The 24114-nt window shown below is 35.0% G+C and overlaps 1 protein-coding gene across 6 annotated transcripts in view; it reads right to left on the bottom strand.

Moving 5' to 3' along the window:
- Positions 1-24114, bottom strand: part of LRBA (LPS responsive beige-like anchor protein) — a 772728-nt gene that overhangs the window by 72310 nt on the left and 676304 nt on the right. For all 6 annotated transcript variants that reach the window (XM_017970205.4, XM_035294467.3, XM_008992610.5 and 3 more), the window contains one exon: positions 10279-10446. In XM_017970205.4, coding sequence (XP_017825694.2) covers positions 10279-10446 — 168 coding nt within the window. The remainder of the gene's footprint in view (positions 1-10278; positions 10447-24114) is intronic.

The following is a 24114-nucleotide window of genomic DNA, read 5'->3' as shown; positions in this document are numbered from 1 at the left end:
ATTATTTCTATAACACTTTGAATTGTGGTTGCATGAAATCTTAACTTATTGTATTCAATATTCCTAATTTACTATATTGCTACAACCACTGTAATCATGTCCTACTCTTAAATCTCACTACAGTCACAACAAAGATTCTTGCGCCACCTGCTTAAAACAGGCTTACAGACCATTCCCCCAACTATTTAACAAATGTTAACAATGCTATAAATACTAATTGTGTTTATGCTTTCTGAAAGATTCACTGCAGCCAGTGTTCTGCAGCAGTGCTGGAGCTGAAATGAGCTGTTGACTCCCACCAACAGAGTGATGGAATTCTAAGCCAAAAATGCTTTTCCTTGGATAAGATATCTGATTTGCTACTGCTGTCATGAAACTGGGGTCATGTAAACTTAAACACTGCTGCTGCTTCTTTTGGAAAACAGACCTCAGAGTGATTACGCATAGCTAAGACAGCATTTGGAAGGATAAATTTGGAAGAGGGAAAACCAACCACTGACACTAAACACAACTTAGGGAACATTTTCAGGTTTTAAACTTTCATGTTGAGGTCACTTGTATATAATAATTCTTCAAACTGGGCAATATCATGGCTCTCCCCCTTCCCTATTTATCAATGCAAAATAGAGCGGAGTTCCATTTTCAAAAGAAAATTTAAAACTTTAATTTCTGAACTCACATAAACATAAAACAATGTATTTATATGAAAAGTAAAGGAGAAAATAAAACTTCCAGAGGAAATGTAGCAAGTATTTATGATAAAGTACAAGATGAAAAAGCAGAGATAATATTATTCATATTAAGGTTGTCTGACAGCAACATCTACCTGCAAGTATCTTTCAGCCTTTGAACCCCTTCTTCCAACCTCCAGGTGCACCCCAAGGTCTGCCCTGGCGTCCCCTATGCAACAACTGCTCCAGACTCTGCTGTATCTGTACTTTCCCTTTTATCAAAACCTACTGTCCAATCTTGTTCACCGAAGGCCACATGATTGGAAAGGATTTATTTTTTATCTTTTTTTAAAAAAGGAGTTGTAACCAAATAAATTAGCTCTAATGGTAGAATTTCAGGTATTCGGAAAGGATGATGAGTTCTGTAGCAGAGGCTTTTTTTCTTTACATACACATCAAATTGCATCAAAGAGGAACTTACAGCTAGACATGAGCATGTGACTCTGATACTAGTTAACCAGAGTTAACTAATTTGAGGATGAGAGCTTTCTAGTGTCTCACATTATACTTTGTGTATTCTTTAACTCTTCAAATAGTTAACATGTACTGCTTTGATAAATACATTTTTAAAGCACTTTGTATAACTAGTTATACACACAGACACACACAGGCACACACACACACAAACACACACACACACACACACACACACACACACACACACAAAGTAGTGAACCCAGAGATCTAGAATTCATGAATCTTAAACCAAAAGCCTTCTTGCTTTTAGATAATGACAAAAACTACAATTAACAGTAACATATTTAAGATATTTTCCCTAAAAGTAGAAGTGTTGTATTCTCCCTCAAATATGTTGAGAAAATGAAGAAATAAACTCGAATGTTAAAAAGTATGAAAACCCCCCATAGCTCACTGGATTAAATAACACACATAGAAAATTAAAAGATTAGAGGTACTCTGATTTCTGAGTGAGATAAAAATTAAGAAATTGTAAATTTCTTCATCCCAGTCAAAGTTACATGAAGATAATTATGGATGGTCAGTAGCCTAACAACATTGACTGTTGAGAAAGAACATGACCAAAACCCAGAAAGTAATAACAAAAGACTTCTGGAGAGCCAAAAAAAAAAAAAAAAAAAAAAAGTCAGTATCTACATCCTCATGTTAACATACATTGTTTGTTCAAATTTTCAAAAAGAGGCTTTTTTTCCCCCTGAAAAGGGAAAAAGAGTTGTGTTTGGCCTTTTCTCCCTGATTTTCAAGAGACATAATTTTTTAAAATATAGAAAGGGGCAAATTAAAGAATTCTATGATCTCATTAACCAAAGATAATGACTATGAACATTTTGGGGTCCATAATTCCAGACTTTTCCTTATGCATTTGTATTTTATAGTTATTTAACATGATCTGTCATTCACTGTAATATGGTAAAATATACTTCCATGTTAATACATATAAATCTAAATAGTAACATATTTGATGATATACAGTATTCCACTGTGTAAATTTACCAATATTTGATTAACTAGCTCTCTACTGGACATTTATGATGCTCCTTTTATTTTTCATTATGATAATATCATTTGGCTGTGTCCCCACCCAAATCTCATCTTAAAGTGTAGTTCCCATAATCCCCACTTTGTGGGAGGTAATTGAATCATGGAGGCGGTTTCACCTATTACTATTCCTATGATACTGAATAAGTTCTCACGAGATCTGATGGTTTTATAAGGGGCTCCCCACTTCGCTCAGCTCTCATTCTTCTCTCTCCTGCCACCTTGCGAAAAATGTCATGTTTGCTACTCCTTTCACCAAGGCTGTAAGTTTCCTGAGACCTTCCCAGCCCCGTGGAACTGTGGGTCAATTAAACCTCTTTCCTTTAAAATTACCCAGTCTTGGCTATGTCTTTATAGCAGCATGAGTATAGACTAATACATATGAACAACTATATAACATTTGTTTTCACACTTGGTCAATTATTATTTTTGGTTAGTTTCAAGTAAATAGTGCATGAACATTTTAATAATTGATACAGATTGCTATAATGATTCAGCCAATTTTTATCCTCACCAAATATGACAGTGTCTGTTTTCTCATACTGTCACCATTAGAAATTTTTACTATTTTTAATCTTAGATAATCTAATGGACAAAAATGCTATTGTATGTTCAATTTAATGTCATTGATTAATAGTGAGGGTAAACTACTTCTCTTACTGGGTCTTATTATTTGCCCAGGCTGGTCTCAAACTCCTGGGCTTAAGCAATCCTCCTGCCTTGGCCTCTCTAAGCATTGGAATTACAGGTGTGAGCCACCATGCCCAGCTTAAAGCCTTTTCATATGTGACTTGCATTTCATCTTTTGTGAATTATCTATTCCTGTACTTTGTTATTTGCTGTTGCTTTAGATGTATAGAAACTTGAGTTTTCATGTAGTTTTATACATGAATATATTAATTTCCTTAATGATTTTTAGTTTTGATATTAGACTTACAAAGGCCTTCTCCTTCATGTAATCAGGAACAGAAATGTCAGTGTGACAGGACACACCAAATGAGGAAGATGACAGATGACATGAGATCAGAGAGGTATGCAGGGCCAGATCATGTGAGTCAAACAGATTTTATGTTTGATGTGAAACTAAATAAGGAAGTGACATGGTCTCACTTACAGTTTCAAATACCACTTTGACAGTTCTGTGGAAAGTGGACTGTAGGTAGGCAGGGATAGAAAAAGGTGACCTGGTCTACTAATGTTAGTCCAGCGGGGGGAGAAAGATGGTGGCTTGAACTAATGAATACACATGAATGCTTTCCAAATATGTTTTACAGATATGATCAGCCTAGCTGCTCTTTTGAGACAGAGTCTCCTCTGTTACCCAGGCTGGAATGCAGTGGTGTGATCTCGACTCACTGCAACCTCTGCCTGCTGAATTCAAGCAATTCTTGTGCCTCAGCCTCCCAGAAAGCTGGAACTACAGGCGCATACCTCCAGGCCTGACTAATTATTTGTATTTTTATTTTTGTAGGGACACGGTTTCACTATGTTGCCCAGATTAGTCTCAAACTCCTGGCCTCAAGCAGTCCTCCTGCCTCAGCTTCCCAAAGTGCTGGGATTACAGGTGTGAGCCACCTTGCCTGGCCTATCACCAACTTCTTATGCTCTCCCTACTTACCACATGATGTTTACAAGTCACAGAGCCAAACTGTGCTCTTTCCCACATGCTATACTCACTGCTTTGAATGTCCCTTCCATTTCTTTTGCTTCACCAACTTAACTCAAATTTCTTAAGGATTATGTACAGAAAGTTGATACTTTCTTAATATGGGTTAGAAATGCCTCCTTTGTGCTCCCATATTCAGTGAATGTCACATTGCTACATACAGACATATGCATATTTGTGTATTTAAATATATGTATATTTCTTACCTACTAAACTTTATCAGTGAACTATTTCTCACTAAGATACTAACATTTAGATAATGAGCTCTCAACTTCTGGATATTGCAAATAGCATTTATATGAAAATTAATGGATAAATTCTGGATAAGGATATAGAACTGTTCTAGAAACCATGCCTATAAATGCAATTATACTCTAAATATATTAATTTAAGGAAAATACTTACATTAAATCTTTTAGGAGAGAAAATTATTTTATAAAATATTCAACTCATGTATTTACTTTGTGGATTTGAACTTTAAGACATTTTTTCTTAGTAAAAAGAGTTATTCTTACTCATATCTGACCCTGAGTTCAAATATTCCAATTTTTATCTTTTTTGAAAATTTCTTCTTTCCTTGGGTTTTATGTTTTTAAAAAATGGGGTTAGAAAGACTTAATAAGATTGTATTTGAAAGAAAAGAAGTGAATGAGCCAAATCAAAATCAGCAGAATAATCAGGAAATGACCAACTGTTATTTATTTGTCCCTTATCTATAAAAGAATATATGTAATATTGAGGAAACAGAAGCTTTTTTTTTTTAAATGTTATAGGCAGGGAAATTGCAGAGAAATAAAGAAGAGTAAACAGATAAAGATACGAATATATTCTTAAGTTGGGGGTCACAAGATAGTTTTTGAAAAATTAGCATATTTGCCTGAAAAAGAATTCTTTCTGGTGTGTGATCTATGTAAATGCAGACATAGTTGTATATTGATAACCCAGCTGTTTTCTAAAAATTAAAAACAACATAAAAGTTTAATGTGCTGCAGGCTGTTTCTCTGATTACTCTTCCTTCTTCTTATGGTTAGTATTTCTATCGTTTAGCGCTCTTTTTATAGAGAGATTATTTTTATGATCACTTACTATGCCATATGTATTAACCATTCATTCTAGAATAGAAACCTTCTCAAGAGGAATGGCACTTTTCCCAAAATAGTAGGTGATTACATGGCTTGTATATAGACAACTTGCCTCTGTATTACTGTGTGAACATATTTCTAGACTGAATTAAGTGTATAGACGTGAGTAGAAATAAGTAAAAGTATAGCTACAGAACAGAAATTAGTCTAATCTGCTTTTGATACTGGAAAGATAGAAATCTATCCTTGTACCATGACTGTGGTTTTGCAGAAATAATGCTTTAATATCAATCAAGCAGATATATAAATGCTACTATTAATGATATTAAAGCACCTTAGCGAAACAAGAATCTGAAGAAAAGAGAGGCGTGGCCTGGAGGTTGCGGTGGGGAGTAAATTAGTAGACGGCAACAGTGAAAGTTTCACAACTGGCACAAGGCCTGTGACAAGACTTGACTTGGAGGTTGTCCCAGCCAGGGAGTTGCAGGCATGTGTTTGGCCATGGGGAGAGCAGTAGGAGCTAACTCCCTGGCGCCCTTCTATAGCTGAACTCCAATCCCAAAGTTTTAAAAGAAATGCTGTTTACGAACACGGAGAGGCAGTCATTAACCATCCTCTCTAACAGTGCTCTACCCACATGGCACTCTCTATCACCTTACTCACCTCTATTTTCTTTATAGCACTTGATACAACTGAAATTACAGTCTTTAAAGTTTATTTTCTGTGTGCCTAATTAGAATGTGAACTCCAGGAAGGAACAGACTTTGCCTGTCTTGCATTTCCACATTTTCAGCATCCTGAACAAAACGAATATTTATTGAATAAATGAATGAGTAATGAATGAGAATGGGAATAAACTTGCCCAGGTTATCAGTCCCTTCCTGCGTTTCTTATTTACTCAATCCAGCCTAGGTTCGTGTTTTATCTTTTCCATAACATCCCTTTAATAGTTTCATCAGCCACCCTTGCACCTTTGATTCTTTTTTATACATTTCACCATACTTCCAAGGCAAACCCCACCTGTGTCTATCTTTCTGTCTCTTTCTCTCTCTCTCCCCACACATACATACATGCATATGCACATGCACAAACACACACACACACACACACACCTCTGTTCAACTTTTTCTACACCTATTCTCCTGATGTTGAAAACACAAGAAACAACATTGAAAGAAAGTTATAATTATTGAGCAGCATCCATTAAGCATAAATATTATCTCATCATTGGCACAAACCCTCATAAAGAGAATCTTGTTGCCTTTCCACCTCATTCATACACATTTATTTATACAAGTCCCCATGCTACCCATCTACTCTTCAATCTGAGACGAGGCCCTATTGTTACCTCCTGTTCAGTGCTTATCTCTATGCTCTGGGTTTTGTTCTTCTCCACTTTCACACAGAGCTTGATAGTGCATTACACGCTTTCCCTCCTGCATGTCTGACATGCTTCTCTCCTTTTAGATCTTTCCCATTAACACAGAAACATAGTCCAATATTTACTCATTTAAAAAAAATTATCCTTTAGAGTAACTGCTGATGCATACAAACATTTCTTTTTGTGGTGACCAAATTGCTTTTTTTTTTTGAGACAGAGTTTTGCTCATGTTACCCAGGCTGGAGTGCAATGGCACGATCTCGGCTCACCGCAACCTCCGCCTCCTGGGTTCAGGCAATTCTCCTGACTCAGCCTCCTGAGTAGCTGGGATTACAGGCATGCGCCACCATGCCCAGTTAATTTTTTGTATTTTTAGTAGAGATGGGGTTTCACCATGTTGACCAGGATGGTCTCGATCTCTTGACCTCGTGATCCACCCGCCTCGGCCTCCCAAAGTGCTGGGATTACAGGCGTGAGCCACCGCGCCCGGCCCCCAAGATTGCTCTTAAATTGAATTGTGGTGATCCTTGTCCAAATCTGTGAATAAACTAAAAACTATCATATACTTTAAATAGGTGAATTGCAACATATGTGAACTATATCTCAGTAAAGCTGTTAAAAAATTCTCCCTTAAATTATTTTCTCTATTCACTGTCTTCATCTCCCATTCATAACACAATCCTCTACCTTCTAAGCTATTTCTCTAAGATCACCAAAGACCTCTTTAAAAAAATCAGTCAGTACTTTTAGTTCTTATCTGTTCAATCTTCTTTCAGATTCTAAACATACATATTAGTGACATGGGGTCATGTCACTAACCTTCAGTGGTTCCCTACTGCCTTATGATGCAGTTAAAATTATTTTTTAAAGATAGGGTCTTATTCTGTTGCCCAGGCTGGAGTGCAATGGCAGGATCATAGCTCAATGCAGCCTCCAACTCCTGGGCTCAGGCATTCCTCTCATCTCAGCTGGGACTATATGCATGTGCCACCATGCCCAGCTAAGTTTTTTATCTTTTTGTAGAGATGAGTTTTGCTATGTTGCCCATGCTGGCCTTGAACTACCAGACTGAAGCCATGCTCTTGCCTTGGCTTCCCAAAGTGCTGGGATTATAGGTGTGAACCACCATGCCCTGCTGAAAATTATTTTTTTTGGCAATTAAGGCTTTTGGCTCCTGTGTGCCTCTCTCTCATCTGTTCATCTTCAGTTCATTCCACATATACCATATTCTCTAGCCGTCTCTTTTATCTATGTGCAGTTGCCTCTGTGTAGGTAACTTTTGCTCATGACTCTAGCCAATGATCTTATTCATCCTACAGTATGGAGCTCCAGCCTCTCATTCTCCAGAAAACATGCCTAAATTCTGTTGGTTTGGGCTTAGACCTGTCCTGTGCTTGTACATACATACATATATTTATCTCAGTACTGAATTTATCAGACTGTATTATATTTGTTTATGTATATCTATTTTCCCATTAGATAGTGAACTCTAACTGAGGGAGAGCAAGGACTTGCCTTTCAATTCTTTAACCTTATTATATGATTTGGGTTTAGTAAAAGGTTGTTGAAAAAAATGACTACATTAACGACCTATTCATGTTTTCTGCTTTTTTGCCTCACAATGAACTCAGCATGCATCCACAAAGAAATGATCTCTAATAACTTCTCTAGTGTTATTTTACGATTCTTTCTATGATATACTCAGTAGTTCATATTCCATTTATAGTTGTGTTTTCTAACCCAGGGATTTAACTGTGAGCAACATAAGGGAAAGAACTAACACTTGCTGAGTACTTATGAGGGGAAAGGCACCATGCCATGTTTACATGCATTATATGTCATCTCATCCTCTGTAGAGTGGGCATTATCGTATTGCTTCTATATACAGGAAACACAGTCTGTGAACACAACTAGTAGGCATCAGAACCATGACTCAAATGCATATTTATTTGTTTCTTTGTTTATTCTGTTATATCACACTCCATTGTACTATAGGATTCAGCACTGGTAAGTGGTATGCTAAGGCTGCAATAAAAGATTATCCCCTCCCCATCTTATTTTTGAAACTGTGTCACACTCTGTTGCTCAGGCCGGAGTGCCATGGTGCAATCATGGCTCACTGTAGCCTTGACCTCCTGTGCTGAAGCCATCCTCCTACCTCACACTGCCCCCACCCCCAAGAGCTGGACCTGTAGGTGTGTGCCACAATACCCAGATAGTTTTTAAACTTTTTATGGAGATGGGGTCTCACTATGTTGCCTAGGCTGCTCTTGAACTCCTGGACTCAAGTAATCTTGACTTGGCTTCCCAAAATGCTGGGATTACTAGTGTAAACCACTGCACCTGGCCCCATTTATTTTAATGACATTAGGAAAGCTTTGTGAATTAAATGTGCATATTTATTTTAATAGTGCTAAGTAACAAAGCAATATATTCTCATTTCAAGAACATCAAATACCTACCATACTTAGAACAGGCCATGTGTATTTAAGGAATACAAAACCTAATATAGAATATATATTATATGTATGTCTATATAATGTGTAATATAAAAATAAATTAGGGTGTGATGAGTAGAAGACTATCTAGTTAAGGCTTAATTTTCTCATAATTAACTACTTAGGGTTGTGGCGAAGAAAAGGAAGTTGAAATTTAAGCAAAAGTTTTAATGGTCTTTAGCAAAAGTTGATCATAAAAAGTAAATATAAAAAAATTATTTGGCATGGTGGTTCTTTGAAAAGTTAAACATGGAATTATGACATAATTCAGAAATGCCATTTCTGGGTATATATCCAAAAGAACTGAAAGCAGACACTTGAATAGATGATGGTCACATTGTTCCTAATAGCTAAAAGATGGAAACAACCCAAAATGCCCATTGATACACAGATGGATAAACAAAATATGGTATATACATACAATGGAATATTATTCAGCCTAAAGAGAAAGGAAATTGTGACACAGTCTACAGCATGGATAAATCTTAAAGATATTATGCTAAGTAAAATAAGCTAGACACAAAAAGACAAATATTGTATGATTTCTCTTATATGAGGTATTCAGAGTAGTCAAATTTATAGAGATAAAAAGTGGAATTGTAATTGTACTGGAACTGGGGGAGGAAGGAATGAGGAGTTCTTGTTTAATGTATAAAGAGTTTCAGTTTGGGAAGATACAACATTTCCTGAGATGGACGGTGGTGATGGCTGTACAACAATGTGAACGTTCTTGATGCCAGTGAACTGTGAACTCAAAAATGGAAAAATGGCCAGGGGCAGTGGCTCATCCTGTAATCCAAGCACTTTGGGGGGCTGAGGCAAGTGGATCACTTGAGTTCAGGAGTTCCAGACCAGCCTTTTTGGTGAATGCTGCATTTGCCAAAACCATCTTTTAAGTGTTTTACTTGAGAAAATAAATGAAAAGAATGAAACAAGTTCAATAACATCTAACAACAAGTTAGATGACATAAGAAAGATTTGGACTTCAACCCCCCCCGTTAACTTCTATGTGGTTATACATGTCCTTAGGTATTACATATACATATGTGTTTTATCACATTTCAATAAATGTATGCTCATAATCATATCTCTTTGATTATTACTATTTTCCTAGTATTTTAAATCATGTAAGTAACCTCCAAAGATATATAAAATTATAAATAAGATTACTGATACCTTAACAGGTTCAAATAGAAAGAGCTGTCATTTTATATTGGGTCAAACATTTTGTTGGAAAGAACCTCTGGGTTCAAGTTCCTGCTAGGTCACTAATTGATAGGTTATTCTTTATATCTAGATTCAGTTTCTTCATTGGTAAAATCAAAGGATGTGGGAGGTGTTATCTTGCTCCTTCTAGTTTAAATATACCTGCTTATAAGTTGCTTTCTCAGTTCAGATAACTTACCTCTCTCAACACAGGATCAGTTATTGAATTCAGATTGACAGCTCCTTCATAGGTCAAGTAATAGAACACATTGAGGGCTCGAACAGCCTCTGGTCCTTGCTGTTTATAGCCAAAAATGAGATCAATCCATTGGTGAAGCTGGCAGGAAACAAATTCACTCTCCAGGGCCTGAAAAAGGGTATAGATTGTATTACTATGCTGAATTCATTTTTTAAAATATAGAGAGACATTTAGAACAAGCAGTAAAGTTTAACACTAACTACTTTGAACAAAGATTTTTTTAAAAACAAAACTTATGGCCAGTTGCAGTGGCTCATGCCTGTAATCCCAGCACTCTATCACCTGAGGTCATGAGTTCTTGACCAGCTTGGCCAACATGGTGAAACCCCATCTCTATTAAAAAAGCAAAAATTAGCAAGGTGTTGTGGCACACTCCTGTAATCCCAGCTACTGAGGAGGCTGAGGCAGGAGAATCTCTTGAACCAGGGAGGCAGAGGTTGCAATGAGCCATACCACTGCACTCCAGCCTGGGCGACAAGGGTGAAACTTTGTCGAGAAGAGAAGAGGAGGCGAAGAGAAAGGGAAGAGGAAGGGGAAGGGGAAGGGGAAGGGGAAGGGGAAGGGGAAGGGGAAGGGGAAGGGGAAGGGGAAGGGGAAGGGGAAGGGGAAGGGGAAGAGAAAAACTTATCTGATGACCTAGTTTCTACCAGAATCTGTCCTTTGTTTAAATTAGAGGCTTTCCGGCACTTGCCATAATGAATTATAATAATTGCATACGTTTCAGTAGTCTTCTACTGAGAGCACTGAGGACCAGGACTGGGCCTATCTTGGTCACATTTGTAACTCAGGGCCTGACAAGTACTCAATTTATGCTTCAAAGAAAGTAGGCCATACAAAGACAAAGGCAGACACTACATTGGGAAACCAAATGTGAAAATATTAAAAATTTACTATCCATTTGAAATATTTATTATTTTTCTAGAATTAAAATATTTTGTAGCCTACTTCAACATCTATAACCAAATTATTTAGTTATTTTGATTGAATGTTTATGCTAACAAATTAGATCTTGTGGAAGATACTTATAATTACTGAATTATTATTCTAGGTATGAATAGCAAACCTGACCAAATATTTGATGCTATTAACATAATAGTGCCCAATAAATAATGAATGAACATAATCAAGTATTTGGTTGAGATGCTAGGCACAACCTATCCTAGGAGATGGATAGGCCACTTCCTATCCATCATTATATTCCCAGTTACTAGCGTTGTGCCTAAAACATAACATGCCAAAAATGTTTGCTAAATTATAAATCCTAAAACTTTTTTAAAACTTAAGAGATTTCTTAGGAAAGTATTCATCTGAATACTATTTAATATTGTTCAAAATCATTTCAACATAAAAGTTTAGTATTACAGACTAGTTTAACAATAAATAATTATATTAAAATCAAAGGGTGTTCAAACATAACCTCTGAAGCTTAATTCAAAGTATACAGTAATTCCCCCTCATCCACAGGGGTATGTTCCAAGACCCCCAGTAGGTGCCTGAATCTGTGGATAGTACCAAATCCTATAGCTACATGCACTATATTTTTTCTATACATAGATACTTATGACAAAGTGTAATTTACATATTAGGCACAGTAAGAGATAGACAACAATAACAACAAAATTGAACAATAACAATATACTATAAAAAATATATACTGTAATAAAAGTTGTGTAAATGTGGTCTCTGTCTCTACCACAAAGTGTCTGATTGTACTATACTCACATATTTTCAGACCTTAGTTAAGCACAGGTAACTAGAATTCTGGAAAGCAAAATGTGGATAAGGGGGAGACTGCTATACCAAGTTATATCTAATATCTCATTGAAACGGATTCTTATTTTTAGAGTAGTAAGACTATGATTGTGAGGGCTTGAAATTTTCAGTACGGCTTGCTGCTATGTTATAAGAGATCTGTTGGTTTTAAAACAAACATACCAACTTGTATAGCAAGTAACCAATGAGATATAAACCATCTTGTGACAAAAGACGTTTCTATTCATTTACATGTGGACACTGTGTAAAGATATGCTTTATTTTATTTTATTTTATTTCTTTTCTTTTTTTTTTTTTTTTGAGACAGAATCTTGCTCTGTTGCCAGGTGCCAGGCTGGAGTGCAGTGGCGTGATCTTGGCTCACTGCAACCTCCACCTCCCGGGTTCAAGCAATTCTCCTGCTTCAGCCTCCTGAGTACCGGAGACCACAGGCACGCAGCACCCTGCCCAGCTAATTTTTGTAGTTTTTTAATAGAGACGGGGTTTCACCATGGTCTTGATCTCTTGACATCGTGATCCACCCGCCTCAGCCTCCCAAAGTGCTGGGATTACAGACTTGAGCCACCACACCCAGCCAAGATATGCTTTATTTAAATAAGTGCCTATGAAAAAGAAATATCTATAGCTAAATACAAAAAATATTTTAATATTTAACATAGCTTTATAACATTGCAAATATAAAATTTTTAAATATAATTTTGTAAACAAAACTCTGGGCAATTCTCACATTCCAAAGTATACCTTAAATGAAATAATACCTTTAAAATATTTAGCTAATTTCAATTGAGAAACTTACTGTTTTACATATCTCTTATAAAATACATTTACAAATTTCTTAAACAGATATGAGAATACAAAACTGCATCATATTTTACTTGAAATAAGAGAGAAGCCTGTGATAACTTTAAGTAAATGCCTATTTTAAGCACATAAATTGGGGGAAAATCTAGGAACTGCTAATGCAAGTTACACACAGAAATGATACGATGGTTTCATTAACTTAGAGCTTGGGTAGGGATGGGGTTGGGGGAGGTAGGCACATTTACAGTGATACATAAAAACAGCAATTGTCTTAATTTGTGTGCAGTGCACTCCACACAAAAGCCCTAAATATGTTCAAATTAGAGCAAGCTGCTTGATTGTCATGCAGTCTCATGTCACATTAATGCATGACAAACATTAAACCATACACTTAAATGGCAATTTATATCATTTAAATGTTTACTGCCAGACTAGCTCATCACTCATTTAAATGTGACTTTCTGACAGCTAATTTCAGTTAATTTTCTCCAATTCACTTAATTAGAACTTTCAATCAGGGAAGGACCTATACATATCTTCAAGCTTACATCCTTTTTGGTGGCTGTTTGAAATCTGAGTTCATAAACTGCCAAAAAGCTCTACTATAATAGATTAGCATATAGTATCTCTGAGTTTACAAAAATGTATGACTATATGAAGCAAACTCACAGTATATACTCTTAGAATCTAAGAGTATTTATTTACATAAATAGTACTCTCGCCAGTAGTTTAAATAAAAAACGTTTAGTTCATATATGCACACTATTGAAACAATAAAAAAAAACCCTGCATCCAAGCTAATTAAAAATTAATGATTTCAAAATTGTTTAATAAGATAAAACAGTCAGGAGTCTCCTGAGTGTCCATGGTGTTGTGATTTGAGACCATAAAATTCTAGAAGGCTCAGCAAATGACAAAGTACAAATGAATTTTCTCAATATTAAAGCTCTAAAAATTAGGGCAATTTTATTTTATGTGTCACCAAACAAAGAGCTGTTGAGTTTTCCTTACGGGTGACTACTTCTTTATGCACACTCAAAATGGTAAAGTTGGTTAGATTTTGATGCTTAAAGCTTTACATCTTGATACTGCATCAGAGTTTTAAGCAAAAATGCTGAAAGGAAAGATACTGTGTGCCCATATCATGCTGCAAACACACATGCAGAGATCACCAAAATGCCATGGTTCAGACCTCGCTTTACATTGTCACAGGTCAGTCCTTAAGGAGCTGACCAGTAATTCGTGGAACTATTGGCAAAATCACTTCCAGAGGTTGATAAACACGTTACCTTCATGAATAAACTTTAAATAATTTTTCAAACACTCAACTAAAAATTTTATTAGTCAGCTTTGAGCATTTCTTGCAATATACCAATGCTTTTAAAAGGGACCTAAAAGAACAATGTGGTAAGTATAACAGAATTCCAAGAAGTTTCAAAGTTATTTCGGTACAAAGTCAGTTCAGAACTTTAACATCCTTTTGCTATCAGTGAATTACAACTGCCTAATCAGTAGTAGGTAAATGCACTTAAGGCTTGAGGGAAGAGAAAAGGACAGGCAGGAAGAAATTAAGGAAAAAAATACAAACAGAAGAAAATTCAAAATGGGATACCCTAAGGTTGCCTTGTATAACTCCCATTTTTAAGATCTAAAAACATATATCATAAAACCTATATTAAATCCCTTTTGTAGATATTAAGATTTTGAAAAATATTCTTCATATATATAAAATTCTCATTTAGATCCACATTTTTAGTCACAAAAAAATGAAAACATGTCAGAGGAATGCTGAACATTTGAGATTTTTCAAAGCCTTCAAAACCGACAGTCCTCATTAAGCCTGGAGTTAAATATGGTTTGCAGCTAGGGGATAGTAACATTCTTCCCATGCTGCTCTCAAACCTAACCAATCAATTGTTAGTACTCCCCTAGCAGGCTGCATACATCATTTACATCCAATGTGTGCTCTGAGTAAAATTTGTAAAAAAGAAAATCCACTAAAATGTCCAACACAATACAATAACATTCAACTCATCTGAGTTATTATAAAATAAATCAGTGACTAATGTCCAATTGTTAAGGATCAAATAAGACCATGAAAAAACTATCATATGAAGCCTCACACAAATTGTCAACCCAATCCAGGGGGACTCATATTAGTGTTGACAAACTGTCTTGGGGCTGATATCTGTTTTTTTAATGAGATCTATTAGGCAAAGACTAAAAGACTTCAGATATGCTAAAAAGTACAGTACACAGACATCATATACACTTATTAGTAACTTTCATTTGTTTGGTCTGCATACAGAATATCAACAAATTAAAGCTTTAATATAAAGATAATAGTAAATGATTCATAAACAGGTTTGTATAACTCTGTGTCAGAAATAATTACAATATGTGCGTGTTTGTGTGTGTGTATATATATATATATATGTATGTGTCTGCGTATATGTTTAGCAAATCTCACTGAAAGAACACAATCAATGTTTTCCTGAAACTAACCTATTTAAGAAATAGATTATTTCTTATGAAAAGTATTACATAAAATTATTGTTGCTTTCTATAGTAGAGTCAAAAAATATGATAACATATGAAAATAGTCAGCTTTTTCCAAGAAACTCTACGCTATTTGAGAATAAAAATTCCAAACTAAAAGGCATTAACCATGTATTTAATCTACACATGCATTAGTGATATACTAGCAATTTCCTTTTGTTTTCAAAAAAACAAATTTTTGGTAATTAAAAATTATGTAAAAATCAAGAAAACCAATTTTAACCAACAAAGGAAATTATTAGATAATTGTTTACTTCAAGATCAAGAAACCTTATTTGTTTATTATTTATGTTTCTCATACTTGTCAGTCCTAGCTTAATGCTAATATTTACTTACTCTTTGGCTAAACATTCTCATACCACTCCATTAAAAAAAGAAATTAAGCAAAAACTAGCGATATTTATGAGATAAATAATTTTTATAAAATGTTAAATAAAAAGATCAAATATTCCTTATACACTTTTTATAAGCAGAGAGAAATAAGCCTACAGCCCAGACACACATTTCTGCACACCTGTGCCACTACCTCCAACCCCAGGCTTCTAAAAGGACCAAGATACAAAGGTTCCAAGATGCAAAATGCCATAGCTGTAAGTTTCAAATGAGAAAATGAAAATCACTGGTTAACCCTCCTAAGTTGATACTCCTTTACTTATAAGATGTATTTAATCATAGTTATAATGAATGAAATATTCATTTTGCAAAATTTTATTGTACTTGTAATTAAGAGTCTTAATTTATTTGAACATAGATAACAATATGTTTTCAAGGAACTGATGTTTAGATTGGCAAGTTGGTAATATACAAAGTTACAAACTTGGAATTTTAAGTATTTTTCATTTTAAATGTAATACGGCCTTCTTCCTATACAAACACATATACACACAGATTTAAAATGAACTGGTCTGTTATGTTTGCATGTGCTGGATTTCAAACACTAGTGGTAATGTTTCCTTAACATTGATATATGACCTTTGTAATTTACATTGAAGAAAGCTGTTTTTTTCAGCCTAATTAGAACTGTTTCAAATTTTCCTGCTAAATATATGATATAAAGTCCTTTCAACTTTTTTATTCTAAAGTTTCTTTCCATGTCAACTTTGTTCCAATCAAAATATGCTTTGAATTAAATGATTTTGATTGAATATGTGGATCACATTTCACTTCTAAGATGTAAAGTCCAAAAAGGAAAAGTTTAGCCTGTTCAAACAAAGCAAGAGCAGCCACTTTGCAGAAAGCTATTCACATTTAAGAAGACTGACAAATTGTTTGTGTGCACCATTAGGTCTAGTTTCTGCAATAGTTGCCAGATTTCCTGTCCCCCTAATAAGATGCATTAACTCCTTAAATGCTGGCTCTGAATTTGCAGTGAATCTGAGTGACTTTAGCAAATTTTAATTTTGTCTAAAGGTAAATTTCCTTATTTGAAATAAATCTAAAGAAAAGAAAAGATGCTGTTAACTATGTTGCATCAAAATTTTCTAACAAAGGTAACAGAAAATTAACATTTTTTCATAATGGATGGATATAAGTTCAGAATACAAATATATTTTCTAAATGGAACTTGCCAGAAGTGACAAATTCACATCAATCCTCATTTTTTTAAAAAGGCATCAATTTAACTAATTTAAAGATTACTTCTTGAGGTAAAACACAATGGAAATATTTAATAAACTGAAATCCATTAATATGAGCATCAGTTTCCTCCATACTGATTCTATATAAATCACAATGCTTCAGAGTTCAGCTATTAACCTTAATATACATATATATATATATAATATATAATGTGAAACAAGCTTTATACTATTTACAAGAAAAGTTTGAGAGTTTAAAAATATGTGTGAAGCTGTGACATTAAGATCAGTAAGTCATGGTGCCAAAGAAGGTAAAAATGGATGATCAAAGATTTAGGAAAAAAACTGTGGGATGCTAAGAATAAAAATTGTACCTGATGGTTTTAAAAAATGAAATTTAGTCAACAGCATATTGAAGTTCAGCCTGAAAAGCAGATAGAGAAATCACTAAAAGGGGTTCTGTACATCTAAGCTGCCCTTGAACTGTTGGGCAGAAGAGATATTTTGAGCCAGCAGTACACAGTTCATTTCTACATTTATATCATTACTAAAGAAAAGTGTGAGTTAGTATCATATCTTGATATAACCATCAAGCACTCGTGCATCTTTTGGCAGGAGAATCATTCTGTCTGCGATTGTTATTGTGTAGTTTTAAATGGACTAGTCAACCAGCTGTTATATATTGTACACACTGAAGGCCATGTTTCCTTTGAAATTCATAGTTTTAATCTCAACTGAAGTCTGTATTGCTGTGTGCCAAGATCAAAAGGATTAGACAAACTTGTACAATTACCTTCCTTTTCAGAGAGATGATTTTTTTAAATTTTAAAATACTCCTATATACTGACATTTTATCCAACTATTTTCTTTAGAACTACAGAACATTAAAACATTTAATTAACATTTCAACCTTAGGTCACTTTTCATCTAAAATCTGGGAATTCACAACATACAGCTATGTTAAACTAATTATAGTATTACACACATAGGGATATGGAGCTTTTCAAAAGAAAAAAAAAACTCTCGTTAAAATGGATGGGAAACAATTATACCTGTTTCTTTTGTTTGCATTTTGCAAGCCTTTGTTCAGAAAGTAATTCATAGAGCTTACAGTGATGTATATGCAGCAAGAAACATTTAACAAAAGTAGGGCAGTGCAAAAATAAAAATAAAAAGGAGATATCATATAAAGACCATGCCATGAAATTCCAAATACTTGTTTCAACAAACCTATACATGATGAGCCATGTATTTTTTGCTAAGCTTTCTAGCAGGCAACATAAAGAAAGAAACACGAACAATTACAGGAGTCAAAAATGACCATAATGTAAAAACAAACCAGATGGCCTGGAAAAACACATTATTTCTATTCCTGAGATAAGAAATTCCTCTCTTGGCAATATGATGGAATCCAGGTATGTAACCCTCAGAGGGACTGAGTTAATCCTGGGATAGATTTAAAGTATAGACAAATGGGGAGACCACATATTCTTTAGGCAATCTTGCACAAACATTATTTCTCTTTGGGGGGCTTTGAATGGTAGGTTCTAGATTGCAGTTCCTGACAAGTACCTGGAATGCAGCGATTTTATTTTGTCAGTTAAATGCAGAGCTAATATGCTTTAATAATAGGTAAACTGAGTCCCAGGACTAATAACCTCTTAAGAATGTGAAAAGCATAATGAGAAGGACACAGCCAGTATGAAAGGCAGGCTTCCCATCACTTGGAAGGTAGACTAGTCTACCTTAAAACAGGCCCAGAGGTAAACTTTCTCACATAGATAAACATGCATCAAAAACTTCCAGATTCCAGACATGATGTTCTAATATTTATAAACATTACAATGTTTAAAACAGGTATACTAGATGTTCAACTCTTCAAAAAATTAGTGAAGTATCCCTAGAAACTTAATGTTGAGGACTATAAATGGCTGTTACGTTTTCTAAAGATAAACTAATTATAAAAATAGATGTAAGTAATTAAAACATTATAGTGGTCAATTATCTACCTAGGTATAGAAAAATGAATAGTTTCCTCTTCAAACGCCATCACAAAATGTATTAATTTGCTGTATGAACTGGAGGTTTTATATTATATAGTCAGTTACAAAAGAAAGGAAAACAAAATTAAAAAATTTTAATACCTTCCCATTTGCTTATCCACATAGATCTGATAAATATTAGCAGTCTCTTGCCTTTGAAGATGGCCAGACCAGAATCTCTACCTATTGCCAGATGTAGTTTAATCCCATGAGGACTCCAGACAAAAACAAGGAGCTGTCTGCATGGCACCAATGATTCCCTGAACTGACTGTCATAAGCTTATACTGGCAAATCAAAATCCTTGGCAAAGTAGAACTTTTTATTTTGTTATATTATTACTCCTAAGAATAACCAATAAAGAAAAACTTGAATTAAAAAAAATGCAAAAGTTGCTGAATATAAAGCATGATAAGTTCGGCCAGGGAATCAAATTACATCTGCACTTACTTTGCGTATTCAATTGTATACTTGTATATTATATAGGACTAAAAGTATACATTCTGCAATTTTTTTATTGATATTAGTATCTCTCTCATCTATTAATTCAAGAAATATTTATTGAGTGGTTACTACTGGTGTTGTGCTGGACTCTGGGGATACTGACATCCCTTTAGAAGAAGAAAGGTCAGCTCCAAGACTACTGTCATAGTCTAAGTGAGAGCTAGTGAGAGCCTTAATCAAGAAAGTAGCATCAGGAGTGAAGAAGGGACACATTTCAGATACAAGTTATTATTTACAGTAACTGATTACCAGTGTGGGGGTGATTAAAAGGGAATTTGGGGTGATAAGTTTGGACCTTAACCAGACTAGAGGAGAAATCATTTATGTGGTAGAAGATTAATTGAGTTTTGAACTTAGCATTAATATTTTGGACTTTTTTTTATAGACTTGAAATTAACCCTAAGACTTTGCTTTGGTTCTAAAGCTGAGAATTATAATGGAAGTTTGTATACTATTGAAGTATTAAAATATGCTCATGCTCAGTAGTGGAATGCCCAAGCCAAAAAATTCTGTATAACAAAATCACCACAAGGATTTTATACCAGTGCTGTCCAACAGAAATATATGCATGCCATATATGCAATTTAAAATTTTCTAGTAGCGACATTTAAAGAATTTATAAAATATATATATATATTTTAAATGAGACAGGGTCTTGCTGTGTTGCCCAGGCTCATCTTGAACTCCTGAGCCCAAGCAATCCTCCTGCCTCGGCTTCCCAAAATGCTGGGATTACAGGCATGAGTCACCATGCCCAGCCTATAGTAGCCACATTTTAAAAAGTAAAAAAAAAGGTAAAACTGTTTTAATGACATGGCAATATTTTATCAAGAATATAGAAAATATCATTTCAACATGTAATCAACATAAAAATTATTTTGTATTAAATCTTAGAAATCTGGCACACAGTTTACACTTACAATGGACAGCACATGTTAATCAGACTAGCCACATTTCAAGTGATCAACAACCACATGTGACTAGTGGTTATCTTCTGGACAGTGAAGCTTTATTGAGTTCCAAATATTGAATCTGCATCCAAATTTTGATACAAGACAGAAGGCAGAAGTTAGCAATACTTAACACTTTTAAAATACACCTTATCTTACTGAAAATAAAGATAAACCTTACAAAGTACAAAGTAACTGCCAGACTAAAATGACCTTCAATGCAGTTTTGAAGAGGCCATTGCAATTCAAAGAAGAATGGCTATACCTTAGGAAATGACAGCAGAAATATAGCATCTTCAAATGTGAAACACACATAATGTCCTACAGTGTATATTCTTCAGCCACTTATAGATATCTGAAGAAATGTGGCAGCATCTGAAAGACAGCATTATGACTATCCTCTACCCTCTAAGCAATAAAGGTAAAAGGGCTAATTCTACCAACTATGTTGTTGTCTATAAACTTTCCGTCCTTAAAGGTCCTTAGAGTTCTTACATTTTGGCTACTCAACTCTATGAGTTATGTACCCTAAGAATTACCATATAGCCATAGACTACAACTTAGTACACAGGACATAATCTTTGCTGAAAGTCAGATATACAAAATTTGTAGATAATGTCGATACATTTGTAAAACTCATAAAAACACTTCATTTTAGTAGCAGATAACGAGTCTCTGTCTACTCCTAGAGATTTTTTAGCATCTATAATAACACTCTGATTTCCAAAATTTAGGGTCTGATTCTTTCTGCATTTTCAATGGAATAATGATTAGTTAATAGGGTAAGTCTTTTAAAATTATTTTTAAGGAGCCATGAATACATATGCAACATGATGTCAACAAGAGACTTCTTGGAATAGTTAAATACATTTGTTATTTATGTTTCTTTACCTCCCTTTCACTTCTTAACTAGTTTCTCCCCTTCCTGTTACAGGCATACAAATGAAAGTGTTTTTGCAAAGATTACTAACTGTCTGAATCCAGTGAATGCTCATTTTTTCTCATTTCACCTCTCTGCATTAAGGTATTTATTTCTCTCTCTTCTTCTCACTTGATACTCTCTCTCCAGATTCTCTTTCTACAATTCTAATTTTCTTATTCATTTACTTAATATAGGGTCTTTTTCCTCTAACTTTTCAGTGTTTATTCTCCTCAAGATTTAGTCCCAGGCTCTCTACTTCTGGGATAACCCAGGCTAGATGAGCCACACTTCAATTACTTCAACCAACAATTACTACCCTCTCTGGAGTTTCAAATCCAAAATGCCAACTGCCCATTACACTACTTTTTTTTGGTGTGCTTCACGTAACTCAAACTTAATATATTAAACACCAAATTAAGAGTATTTCCTCCTACAGTTGTTCCCTTTCTTGTTTTCCTGGTGAGGGACTAGGTCCTTCATCCAGTCAGCCAATTCGGAAATGTGGCAGTCATCTTGACTTCTTTCTCCTCTCCCCACAGACAATAAGCCTCCTAAATATCTTCCAAATTCATTCTTTGTTTTCCTTTCACTGAGACTACCTTTGGTTTCATGCTTCGTTATTTCTTTGTTCAATTATTCTATCGGTATCCAAACTGTTTCTTTATCTCTAAAATTTCCCTCTTCAATCCTCCTCCATATGAATTTCTGTCCAAAACCTAGCCAACTCACTGCTCTCCTTAAAACTTTTCTCCATTCCCTAGGGCAGTGGATCTCCAAACACACACCAAAATTAGCTGGAGAACTTGTTAAAACAGAGATAGCTGGACTCCCATCCAGTCTCTGTTTCAGCAGATCAGGGACAGAGTCCAAGGATTTGCCCTTATAACAAAATCTCAGGTGACATTGATGCTGCTCATCTAGGAACTCCTGTTGGCCACCACCTCCTCAAAGAAAAAAGTCCATACTATTTACAAGGTATTAAAGACTTTCTTATTATCTGCCTCCACCCGTATATTTCCATATACACCACCCACAGTTCTCTCAAAAACATACTTCAGTCTACCATCTGAATTAAGTTTAGTTCATGTGGCTGCACACAGTGGCTCATGCCTGTATTCCCAGCATACTAAGAGGCCAAGGTAGGTGCGTCACTTGAGCCCAGGAGTTCAAGATCAGCCTGGCAGCCTAAGCAACATGATGAAACTCCATCTCTACTAAAAACACAAAAAAATAAAAATAAAAAATAGCAAGGCATGGTAGAGTGCTTGTAGTCACAGCTACTTGGGAGGCTGATGTGGGAGGATCACTTGAGCCTGGGCAGTTGAGGCTGCAGTGAGCTGTGATTGTTTCCACTGTACTCTGGCCTAGGTGACAGAGTAAGAACTTGTCTCAAAAAACAAAGCAAAACAAATCAAAAAACAGTTTAGCTCATGTACTGTACTATAACCTTGATGTTTTTCTTCACACCATTTCTTATATCTGCAGTGTCCATTCCATCATCTTACTCCCTGCCTGGCAAATCCCTATTCATTCTCGAAGACTAAGGTTAAATGTGGGTTTCTTGGCTAAGCCTTCCTCATCCTTCCACAATCTTCCCAAGAAACAGAACAAGGCATTTCCTTTTTTGGTCCCAGAATATATATTTAGTCTCTCTCTTTCTCTCTTTGTGTCTCTCTCTCTCTATGTATAATGTTAAATGCTTTCATGGTAATCTTGCTACTCCTTTGTGGTATATATTAAAGTGTCACATTTATATTACATGTTATCACAAGTTATATATTTATTTATGTTTTAATTTATTTATTATCTATCTCCCTTACTAAATAGTAAATTCCAAAAGGGCAGGTACTATATGCCATCTTTCTCACTGCTGTATAACCAGTATGTAGTAAGTACTCACAAAATATTTGTAGAATGAATGACTATATCACTTAATCTATTTCTCTAATTAGTTACTGTCATGTCTGTCTGGTTCTCATAATGGCAGCCCCAAAGGGCAGGTGTCACAGTCTTCCAGTTTTGTGATCACAGATCTAATTATCCAGGAGGTCCCTAATACATGTCTGTTGAATGAATGAATGGCATTTAAGAAATTCTTCTGATTTAGCACAATTCAATGTCTATGCTGAGGGACTATGATCTGAAAGCACTGTATAAGAAGCATGAAATTGACCACAGCAAATTTACTTGGTTGATACAGTACTGGTTTGGCAGAGCTAGAGAAAATGTGAAGAATTTCTGTGATTACTAGCCACTGCAAAATGAGCTGTCTGCAGTTTGTTAACAATACAATCAGATTTGAGGCAGAATGATTACATGGGAAGAAAAAAAGTGAAGTGGATATTAAAGTATCATCTTTCAAGGTTTTATTTTCTCTTCAATAGTGTCCAGAAGAGAGATGCAAATGATATCCATAACATACTTGACAAAAGCTGAAGAAAGTCAGTATATTACGCAAAGAAAATGTACCTAGAGGTCAACTTGGGGGAAGCGCACTGACCAACTAAACCACCACCACACTATAACAATGCCAGCAGCACTGAACACTTAGTGAGTATTTATGCTGTGTCCAGTTTTATGCTAAATGTTTACACGGATTATTTTATTTAATCCTTACAATAATCCTTTGAGATAAGCATCACATTTTAAA

This window comes from Callithrix jacchus, chromosome 3 (genome assembly GCF_049354715.1).
Source record: "Callithrix jacchus isolate 240 chromosome 3, calJac240_pri, whole genome shotgun sequence".
In the NCBI taxonomy this organism is placed as follows: Eukaryota; Metazoa; Chordata; class Mammalia; order Primates; family Cebidae; genus Callithrix; species Callithrix jacchus.
This window is presented reverse-complemented; position numbering and strand designations above follow the sequence as displayed.